Raw genomic sequence first — 12,179 nt, 5'->3', positions numbered from 1 at the left:
GTTTATTTATGTTGTTCTTTGCTGACCGCACCCCCCGATAAACTTCTTCAAACATTAATCTACGGTCAACTATCTACATCTCATTATCAGATTTTTGTGCAATGAACTCCTTTATGTGCGTTTTGCAGTCAAGCGAATTAAAGTGTTTCCCATTAAGAGAGTTTTGAAGGGCTCGAAATAAGTTAAAATCTGTTGGGTCTAAGTCTGGTGAATAGGGTGGGAGCAAAAAATGGACCATTAAAATTGTGTTTCAGGAGGGAATCACTAATGAATAGGCGGTGAAATAAATTCTTTTCCGTCAAATTGTGCGGAACCCATATATTACTTCGAAAAACATATCCCACAGCTCCCAAATGATTTGAGACACTTGCATGAGATATCTTAAGCGTTTCTGTGATATCCCATGTCGTAGAGTGAGGTTTGTCAGTGACCAATGTTTCAATTTGGTTATTATCAACAGTTGAAGGATTTCATGAGTGCTTTACATCTTCATAGTCAAAATTTCTGGTTCTGAATCGAGCAAACCACTTGCAGGCGGTGTTTTCTTCTAAGGTATCATCGCCATACACACTGCAAATTTTGTTAACCGTCTGTACTTCGGAATTTCCTTTTCGGAAATAAAATATCATTACATGACGAAAATGAATATTTTTCTCTTCTCTTCCATTTTGAGCAAACAAAACACCACTTAAAGATAAGGAATCTCGGTTGAAACTGATGGAAAAAAGCACCTTAACTAATCCTTTTTTAGAATATCTAAACATTATTGACCAAGTAAACATGATTTTATAAACGCAGAGAGGATTAAATTAAAATATTGAAAAACGCTACAAACTTATTTTATAACCAATACATTGAAAATATTTGTGAAAAATCATTCTGAGTAATCAGAAGCTTGCAGCAGAATAAAAGAATCTTCAGATATATCATCTAACTTATTAAATGAATCATTATTCACGTCTGGGTAATGTTTATTTTTATAAAAACTTTAATATTAACATTGCAGTAATAATTAATATCAATGAAGAGTTGAATTTATGAGAGTGAAGCTTTATTTTTTATTTTTTTTAACATTAAAACCATTTCCATCCCACATGTATATTTTGCTTTGTGATTTACATCAACATAACATATTTAAGAAATAAATTTTAAAATATACACTATCTGAGAAAGTTAAAATAAAAATTTTAAATTGGGTTTTAGGAAATAATAACTTATCTTAACTTACATAGTGTTGCATATGATACAAAAGGGAATTTGAATTATACTGGATTATAAAATCACTCCCTTCTCGTATCTATAGCTAATTCAGGGTAATTTCTGTACCTACCAAAACCTGTCATTCTGTCTTAATAAAATATCACATATTTCCAAGTCTATCACTATACAACAATTGTAGAAAATTTAAATGAAATCTGAGATAATAAGATTTAAAAGTGTGTTTAGTTGACTTGGAATGACCTAATTAATTACAATTTTTAACATTTTTTTTTTTAATTAAAATTAAAATTTTGGTTCTGTTCTTTTTGTAGAGCCCATGGTTGAAATTAATAGATGATTACTATGATTCTTTCAAAGGATTATGTATAAGGAAAGACGAAGTGGCTCAGAATGTAGTCGCTTTGTTACCTGTTCCTGGAATTCCCAAATCGGAAGAACTCGGAGAAATAGTTTTGGTTTGGGCTCGGTAAGAATTTGCCATGTATTATTTATAAGATTCTTTGATTTTTTTAAATGAAGACTATTATTATTTAAAAACAAACTTGAATATGAAAAAAGTTATTTTACTAATTTGTAAATTGAGAAAATAATAAATTATGAATATATATTAGTGTTTTATTCTATGGGTATTTCCTTTTTCATGGAATATTTCAGGGAAGGTGAAAAAGCTACCACTGAGACCAAAATCAAGCTACCGCCGATTGAAATTAATGAGACGCCCCTCACTGTTGTCATGAAGACTGGACCTTCGTTAGGCACTTACATTACTTTACTCCCCGTCACGTATACACTCACGAACCACAGCCACTCCCTCATCACTCTGTCTTTGGTTGTTGAAGCATCGCCATCTTTTATGTTTGCTGGTCACAAGCAGGTAACACTTATTCATTATTTTTAAGCAGTCAGCTTTTATTTTGTCTATTTCGGAATCTCCTGAAGTCAAAAAAGTAATTTAAAAAAAATATTTGTCTTTCACTCTTCCTTATTTCAAGGGTGCCTATTTTCTTAAACTTCTCTTCAACATTTTTGGATCGGGTTTGAAGGAGAAATAACTAACACTGATGTAATAGGTATTAAATTAATCTGTAGACATTTTGACATTTCTCTTTCATTTTTATGAGTGGATGAATGAGGATGCACAAATTCAACTGAAACAGACACATAAAAACATCGTGTGGATGGGGAAGTTATCCCTAAATATCTATTGAAAACTATAAAAACTACAATAAAGAATTATGGAAGATTTTTTTTTTTCATTAATACCAGTATCAGAACATTTATTATTTCTTAGAACCCCCTGTAATGATAAAGTTAAATTTTTTAGTTTTTAAATTATCAAAGAAATAAGTGGTAATCTTGAAATGCAGAGATATTATATGCAATCAAATTATTTTAATTTTTTGTAATTATATTCCTCCTTAAGATTGTTAATTTGTGTTCTAGATGGTTCTTTACCTTCAGCCGAAGAGCAGCAAAGATCTCAGATACTGTTTGTACCCTTTGTACTGTGGTGTCCTCGCTCTTCCGAAACTCAAACTGTCGCAGATTGGCGATAATCCCTCTCTACCAAATTTAACTGCACTATTAGATAGAACTTTACATTCAACGATGTATATCATGGTAAGTGTTCTGAAATTATACTTCTGCCGAAATATAACATCACATAAAGCGGAACACTTACTGGTGTTTGTAATCTAATATATAAAAGTCAATATTTGTCTCTTTGTACTTTACGCACTGCTATACTGTTCACCCAATTGTGATGCGGCAGTTTGCTAAATGTTTAGGATTTTCCAGAGAAGATCATAGGCTGGTCCAATTTTTTCAGAAAAAAAAAAAGCTATCAACAGAATCAAGCATTTTTAACGCATGGCTCAGAAAGTATACATTTTTTTTCATGATTATTATATATGAATATATTTGCCTCTTTCTGAAGAACTAAAAAAAAATATTACTGATTCTATTAAATGATTTGTTATTTACCAAAAATTAAAAAAAAAAAACATAATGAGGATTTTAATAAAAGTAGGTCAATAAATTTTTTTTTAGGAAAAAGCAAATGATATTGGATTTTAGCATTGTCCGAAACCCTCAAATAGTATTTTTCAAAGAAATAAAAAATTATAAATTTTTCACCTTGATTTATTTGGGTTTTTTTTTTGTAATCTGATACCCATATAATCGTTCTTAACTCCTCTGCATTTTATCCAATTCCTACCTTAATACAACCATTGGAAAGCTGAATGTATCCTCTTTTTAACCTATATTAACAAAATTTAGATTTAATGCCTTTATAAAGGGAATATTAGTTTCAACTAAAGAAACACTTTTTGAAGAAATGCCTTATTCTATATCTCCAGTACGAATCTGTTTAAGTAGATCTGAGTTGTGCCGTTTGGTGCAGTTTATAGAACCCTAAACTACTGCCAAGTTTGGTGTTGATTGGTTGAGTTATGTTGAAGTTAATTACATTTTTTTTTTTTATTTGTCAAAAGAAATCAAAGGCAATCAAATAAATTTTATTTTCCAATTTTTTTAAAAATTCATATTTAAGGGTTTCTCAGGGTGCTCAAAACTTTGTTGTTTTACTTATGAAAAATCTGATCAGAATTACCAATATGATGGGTAAATAAATTATAAATCAGACCAATACAAGAGGAAACTTAAAGATGTAACAGTTGGTCGATGTATGGCATGTCATAATCTCACAAGAGGAGATCATAACACAAAAAAAGGCAATCCTTCCCAGCCGGATCCGCCTCACTAAGACCCCTAGGAAGATAGTCTTATATCACTTTTGAAATATTAGCTTAAAACGGGAAGAGGAAACTTTAAGATAGTTTAATCGAGCAATATTGAAAAAGTGCCTGAAATTGAAAAATGACATGAAGTTTGCTGTTACCATTCATGTTACTATAGTTACCGTCTTATCACTTCATCTATATATTAATTGATATCAAAGTTTCAATAGTGTTCAATTAATGCATATACATCCTTGAATATAGTACTAGCTAAGGATTACAAGTCTGTTAGTATAATATATAAATTTTACATGAAAATGTATAATGATCCTTTAATAATACTACTTTGAGAAACAATTCGAATCATAAAATTAAGAAATATTATCTTAATACAAACTTGATACAATTATAATAATGTGATTTTGATTACAGCCTAAAGCAAAGGGACAGCCAGAAGAGGAAAACTTGCCAAAACCTGCAATAACATAGCACTTGCCCCGAGTTAGTCTACAAACGATATAGGCATGGCCATCGCCACTATGAGACTATAGGTTTGCATCCTAACCTAGCACTGCTATTGCTTATTCTACTGCGGGGCTTTCTAGTCCTGTTTCTTAGCTACCCTATTACTGTAATACCATTAGAATCCTATTATACCATTATTATTTTATTAAGTAGGGTCGATGAAGATTTTTTTTAATATTGTATTTGTCGAAAGGTTTTCTTCTGGTTATGATATGTCATATGTATGAGTGTGAATTTTTATTAGAATCTGATTCCTTTGTCTAATTATTCAATAACTGAACAAGTGTTATTTTGATGATCAGTAGTATTATTTTAATTAGTATTACAAGCTTTTTTTTTTTTTTTATTTAATCGGTAATATGTGAATCAGGACATTCTACCTAACTAATTTATTCATTTAAAATATTTATCTAATTTAATTATCGTTAGTATTAAATAGGTTTATTAATTTTCCATGTAAGTTTTATATAGTGAAATCCTTCCTATATTTTCTACCTATACACATATTGTTCTTTCATCTACATTTCCGGGCTCTTCCTCTATCTTTAGGATAATACAACTTAAATTTCGCCATTCTATAAAATATATATTGCATATCCTTTTTTTTATAAAATACATACTAACTATTTTCATTCTTACCTTTAATTGTATACCTAGTCCTAATCTATATAGTTTGTTATGATTAAGTTAAATTATACTGTACACTACTATTTTTTACAAACAACTAAAATAATGTAAAAAAGTAAGAAAATAAATAACATGAAATAAAAGTAAACTAAGGTATGGCTAAATATGATTTAAAATATGTTAAAATTTATATAAAAATGAGCAAAGTAGATAAAAATAAGAGGTACAGTGAAAAGTATAAATAAACTAGAATTACAAAAAAATATTAGACCATTAATGAAAACAGAAATAATAACAAATAAAAAGTATTATTACCTTTTTTTTTTACTTTTATTTTATTCTTATTTTCCATATTTTAGTGTATAATACTAATAGCTAAAATTGCCATGGAAACGACACTTATTCATGAATGAACCATTGATAAATAAATATTGTATCCATGGCAATATTAGCTATTAGTTTCAACTCTGCCCTCTTCTACTATTGTCATGGCTTTGTCTCCTTAAGATCTTTCCTTTTCAATTATTATTTTATTTTTTTGTTTAGGAACATTGTAAATTGGAGACTATTATAAGTGCAATTTATTTATTATATCTGCATAATTTATGTTCATTTTTTTTTTATTATAACTATGTATACTTTTAAGGTAAAAATGAAAATAACTACAATATACTTCATAAAAAGGTATATGCAATGTATGTTTTATAGAATGGTAAAATTTCAAATGTATCATCGTGAAGATGGGAGAAGAAACCCATGAGCGTAGTGAGAAAATATAGGAAAGATTGGACAATATAAAACTTACATGAAAAATAATGATTAACCTTCCAGTTGAAAAACATTGTATAAGATTTCATAAAAGATTCTTGTTATATTAAAACATAAATACATCTATTTTGAAAATAGGGCAATTTTCAACTATATTAGTTGAATGTTTATTAATGGTCGTTTGAATTTTATAATTTTAATTTTCACAACTTCGAAATAATCTATTTGAAATTTGTTCAATAGTTCAATCTAAAAAAGTTTAGCCTAAAAAAAATTAGTTAATAACAGACTAATGGTCGTTTGAATTTTATAATCTTAATTTTCACAACTTCAGAATAATCTATTTGAAATTTATTCAATAGTTCAGTCTAAAAAAGTTTAGCCTAAAAAAAAAATTAGTTAATAACAGACTAATAATTACAAAATTCTTAATGAAGCTTCTCTAATTTTCCATTATATGATAATAAAATTTTATGCTCTCATCTCCATCCTTTTTGTTTTAACATTTTACTGCTTTATTATTAGAGCATATCTATAACAAGATTTCATCCTTTTTAATTTCTGTAAAATTGGCATCTAGTGGCTATATGGGACTATGAGAGCAAAAGTTGCATAAAAAAATTACCTGGACTACTATTGCATTTCGTTCAGACTAAAAACAGAATTATTTAGATAGGACAAGTGCTTCTATTTATCATAATATTTGAAAATCAGGTTTGCAAATAAGGGATCAAACTCCAATAGGATGTACTGTATGAACCGAAAAAATCAATATTAGAGTTTTAAGGTTTTGTGGTTTAGGTCAATTTTTCTCTCTCTGTCTCTTATATCCTATGGGGAGGGAAGTATTTATAAATCACATAACTACTAAAAATGTTGTGTGTTATCGGTCATTTCTTAGAAAATGTTTTTATATTATATTATTTTCAGCTAATAAGCAGTCAACCCGTTAGTTACAATAGTAATCATCTTTATTAACTTATCAACTGAAACCTATGACAATAATAAGAGAAAACTACAAATGGTCGGTTATTTGTATTTTTATACATTTGATACACTATTATTCTAGTAATAATGGAACTCAAATATATGAAAACGTGCAATATATTAATAAAGTAGAATTTTTTCGTTGCAACCTAAGGTTGTTCACTCACTTTCCTCTTTGATCTATAGCTAGAATGTGTACTGCAAGGTGCAAACTTTTCAAAATACACAAAGTAAACGAATTTCCTTCGGTTAGAACTTTTTCATATTAGTAGTTTGACTAATTCCCAATAGAATGGAAATACAATTAATTAATTTCTCGTGTGCATTAGAAAAAGTGGATTTAGAAGCAACAAACAATAATCTCTCATTTTAGCCAAAAATGTCAGTTGCAACCTCGTCGAACCAAGAAAGCAATATAAGGATACATATATAAGCACTTGTGTAAAAATGTGCTTTTTCTTTCACCTTTCAACTGTCTCTTATTAGATTTATGATATAGTTTGGTTATGTGACATAACAGAAATTAAATAATAGAGAAAACGTTGTCAGAATTGATGTTTAGAATAGATACTATAGATATGTAGGATAGAACAATATAAAAACATTTAGTCTAGCACATTCTATCGAAATTGGAGTGTTATAATATAGTTTCTTCCTAGTACTTATATCCAGGAATTTCTAATATAATTTGTTTCGATGGTTTTATTCGTTTATTTATTTTCATTAAAATATGGTCAATCATTTATATCTATAATATTTTTATTTTATTTTTTTGCTTGTAAGAATTGTCTAGATACAGTTCTGTATTAAAAACTTTTAATTTTCTTTTTGCTCTCTTTTAAGCTTTCTCTGGAAATGCTATACAACCATAAAAAGTACGAAAGTGGTACAGTAATGGGTTACAGATGTGACTCTGTTATCAAGATTTTCAGCTCTGTGAAAATAACTCAAATGAGCACTATAAAACAAATTTTCTGATTTATGAAATAGTAGTATATCTACCTGTTTACCTTTCAATCTTTTACATTTTTTTTTTATATATAAATAATTTACTAATAAAAAATGAATAAATAAAAATTAAGGCCTTATCTAACCCACACCCCATTGATAACCCTAATCAGAATTAGTAATTTATCGTTTATAAATTATTATATAAACTCAAAAATGGAAAATAAGTGTGAAATCTTTGAGCAATAAGTAAAGACATGATTAGCACACTAAGTCAAAGAACAATCTTAAGTAGATATCACTATGAGTATTCAATCTTAAACTTATAAATTTAACTTTTTAATAAATAAAGCATAAAAAAATGCAACAATTAAAATACTAAAATTTGACCCCAACTATACCTATTTCTCAATTGCACTTGTGTTCATCTACATTGATATAACAATAGTACCTGTCGTAGTTGGATGAGACAGTATTACTTAGAATTTATGGTAGTGATATATTTTTCTACTCATATTTTGATTGAATCTGAAATCAGAATCTATTCTAATAGTTTGTTTGTAATCTAGAAAGGTTAATTTACACTCATACATGTGAATATCATAATAAATTATTATTTTTATTTCATTAAATAATAAAAAGTATTATTGTTATTATTTATTAGTAACTGATGGTTTATTCAATCAGTTAAAATTAAATAATCATATGATGGCCGATGTTTGTTTTGTAATCTGATTCTATTATGGTTATACGTTTATAATTAATTTATCTACAATTTTAGGAAGAAATGATTTTGGTAACTATTGAATACTCTGATTACCAAAAAAACAGAAATTGATATGGGTTATCGGCTATTATAAATGTACAATATCTTTATAGTTTATCATGGATTAATATGAATTGATGGTCTACAGGTGCGGTCAAAAGTGAAATATGCTAATAAGTCGTATTTTATTGTGCCAATATTTCTTTCGGTCTTGATTTCAGGGCTGTTTAGATAAAATAATAACTATGTTTTAAAAACAATATAACAAGAAAAATATCATAAAAAGCAGTTTGAAAAATATGGAAGAAGACAGGAAAATCAGACTAGTATATATATGTAAATAATAAAATAAAAATAAAAATTAGAAGATGGTCCAGGTGCAATCAAAGAAAAAACTAAGATAATAATTAAACTATTTAATCTGAGCCAATATTCCACCCCACTTTGTAGGGCTTCGTCAGGGCTAAAAAAGATACCAACAACTAAAATAAAGTAACAAAATAAAAGAACATATAACTTGAAATAAAATTCAACTAATGTGTGGCTATATATGATTTAAAATATGTCAAAGTTATATATATGTTTTTTTTATTTTCTTTAATGTACTTCATTCATTCTTTTATAAATTTCCACATATTTTAAATCATATTTAGTCACACCTTGGTTTAATTTTATTATTATTATATGTTATATGTTCTCTTCTAAGTCCTGCAACGTGGGGCGAAACATTGGCTCACATTAAATAGTTTAATTATTATTTTAGTTTTTTCTTTGACTGCACCCAGACCACCTTTCTCGTATAAAATTAAAATAACAGGAAAAGTAAGAAAGAACGCAGTCCTTAAATTAGTTGCTATTTAATTTTTTTTATTTCACTTTCATATTTTCAAGTTTTAACTTGAACATATGAAAGTAAAATAATATGAATAATATAATAATATGAAAGTATAATATTGTTTACATATTTGTACTCCTGTAATTTACCTATTTTTTTTATTATTATTGTTTTTTTTTCCTTCTATTATATTTTAACATGGTTGTTATCTTGTTTGTACTTAGCCCTGAAGAAGGCTCGAAATTCAGACCGAAAGGTTGGCACAATAAAATAAGTGCCTGTTATAAGTGTTCTACTCTACCTCCCCCACCCCCTGTCAATCTTTTCCTGATACTATAGATTTATTTCACTACTCACTAGATAAGATGGAATGATGGATAAAATGTCTGTTTTGTAAACGATCAGCCATCATATTCTGAGAGAAATAGTCCTATTATTTAAATGTACATTATGACCATCATAAAGATAATGTTTTCAATAGATCCATCTCGAGTATCAGTCGAGAATTCCTATGAATGAGTAAATTTAAGATTCATGTGCTGCTGGTCTAAATTAGGTATGCTGGAGTGTTACAAAAAATCTTTTTCGAACAGTTAAAGAGATTAGTTTCAATTTTTTTATTATTTCAGGATAATCCTAAAAGTAATTTTTTTTTTTATGAAGTGGTTATATGGTAAAATGTTCAACTTTTAAAATGATTTAAATATTTAAAAAAATTAATAGAATTTCAAAGGTTGGACATTCGTCTATTTTTCTACATGATTGCAACTTAAACCTATGCATTTTCGAACATACAGTTTTTGTTTTAAATGGTGATTTTATAGAAAAATGTTAACCTTTAAAATGATTTCAATAGTTTAGAAAATGAACAGAATTTTGTATTTCTAAATAAAAAAAATTGAAGGCTTTTTTTTTAATACAAAATTCTTTTATTTTATAAAATATTTTTATCATTTTAAAGTTTGGACATTTGCCTATTTTTCTATATAATTGCCACTTCTATTGATGCATTTTTGAAGACTTTTTTATAATTTTTCTTTGAAATGGCGATTTTGTAGAAAAATTTTCAACATTTAAAATAAATAAAAATAGTATAAAAACTAAACAAAATTGTGTATTACTAAAAAAAAAAGAAAATCTCATTTTTTAGGATTATCCTTGTACTTCCGACTTTTTATTATTTTTTTTCTTAGCAAATCCCATTTATTTCATCAGTTTGGTACTTTCATTACAATCTAAGGAAATCGCAGCTTAAGATTGAATTTCATAATTGCTTGTTTTTGTATTATTATATAATGATATTTAATTAAATTCACTATGTAATTTTATTAGTATCTATCGAAATCTGCAGTGGCGGAAAATCATCATTTTCTGTCATAAATATCTCGGGAATAGCTTAATTATAAATATGTATTTCACTTATAAAGGAGGCAGTTTAGTGCTTATTTATTGGCACAATTTTAATTTATGTAACTAAAGGAATTGTAGTAAATAACCTTTTTGCTTTAACTATCTATAATTTTATCTTATCATAAAAACTTTTTTTTTTTTCAAAAAAAATTTTTAAGTGATATTCCACCACTGCCATTGGAAGTTTAGCCGTAAATATAGTTGTGTACAATTGAACCTTTTTCGAAGCCCTATAGTTATAATAGTATATTGAAATACAAAATTTATTTTTTAAAACAGGCAATTAATTATAGACAGTTGTGTATAGAAGGTGTAAAGGTAAATATTTACCTTGTGTTCAAAATAGTATTTAATATTTAGCTGATGGGATTACGTCTTAGGTCATATTATGAGCATAGCTATATGAGATGGGATAATCTCTATCGTGTTTCTAATTGTAGAAATGTTAATAAAATTGTATCAAGATATATTTTTAATATCTTATAATAATCAACTAATAATTTTTGTACATATAATCTGTTTTTATATTTATAGTTATTAAAAAGTATAGTGCAATTAGCTCCACTTGATGATAAAGTATGACTCGATTATTATTGGCATAAATTTATATCTATTGGATTATTAAATTATTGGGGAATTTGTTTTATTTTTTTTATTATACATATGAAAAAAATTATGTTATTAACATTGCACTAATATAATTGGCATTTCTCTCTTGTATTAAATTGTTTGAAAGAAGTCTTTGGCAAAAATGTGTAATTTTTTTTTTTTTATATTATTGTTTTGTTTTATAGCAATATTTTTTTTTTGTTATATTTATTCTATACATTCCATAAAAGTTTATTTAAAAATAATAATATGTAAATAAGAAAGATATAGTGTAAATAGAGAAGAAATGTTTGTTGTAATAAAAGTATGTTTGCCAAAATTTATTTATCTACCACAAAAATGGAAGTAAACTTATTTGCTCACTGTTTGTTTTCTTTCCATGTATTATGTTTTACATCCCAACATTTTATTTTTTTATCAGTATTCCAGTTACTGGAAACACTACAGAAGATTCTCCATTATCCAATTTTATATGATCGAACATAATCCTGGATAAAGAAATATGAAAAATTACCAATTTATCACAAAAAATGTATACAGGTCATTCCTCGTCAACTCAACACACTTTTTAGCCTTACCATCTCAGATTTTCTTCACATTTTACACAAAAGTTGTATAGTTAGTGAAATTGTATCGAGATGTATACTTGTTTTTTAATTACAAAGATAAGATGGTCGGGGGTGTGATCAGAGAAAAAATAGAAATAAAGAAAAGCTTATTTATTTGTGCAGACATTTCAGAC

General features: G+C 27.1%; 1 protein-coding gene across 1 annotated transcript in view; it reads left to right on the top strand.

Annotated features, from left to right (window-relative positions):
* Positions 1–4,584, top strand: part of gry (trafficking protein particle complex subunit 11 gry) — a 30,964-nt gene extending 26,380 nt beyond the window's left edge. The window contains exons 17-20 of the mRNA XM_014431584.2: positions 1,533–1,687; positions 1,876–2,095; positions 2,665–2,841; positions 4,395–4,584. Of these exons, the coding sequence (XP_014287070.1) occupies positions 1,533–1,687; positions 1,876–2,095; positions 2,665–2,841; positions 4,395–4,451 (609 nt within the window). The 3' untranslated portion in view covers positions 4,452–4,584. The remainder of the gene's footprint in view (positions 1–1,532; positions 1,688–1,875; positions 2,096–2,664; positions 2,842–4,394) is intronic.
* Positions 4,585–12,179: the final 7,595 nt, after the last annotated feature.

The sequence above is a fragment of the Halyomorpha halys genome, unplaced genomic scaffold, assembly GCF_000696795.3.
Source record: "Halyomorpha halys isolate HHAL.00 unplaced genomic scaffold, Hhal_1.1 Scaffold987.1, whole genome shotgun sequence".
In the NCBI taxonomy this organism is placed as follows: Eukaryota; Metazoa; Arthropoda; class Insecta; order Hemiptera; family Pentatomidae; genus Halyomorpha; species Halyomorpha halys.
Note: the sequence above shows the minus strand (reverse complement) of the source record. Positions and strands in the feature narration are given on the sequence as shown.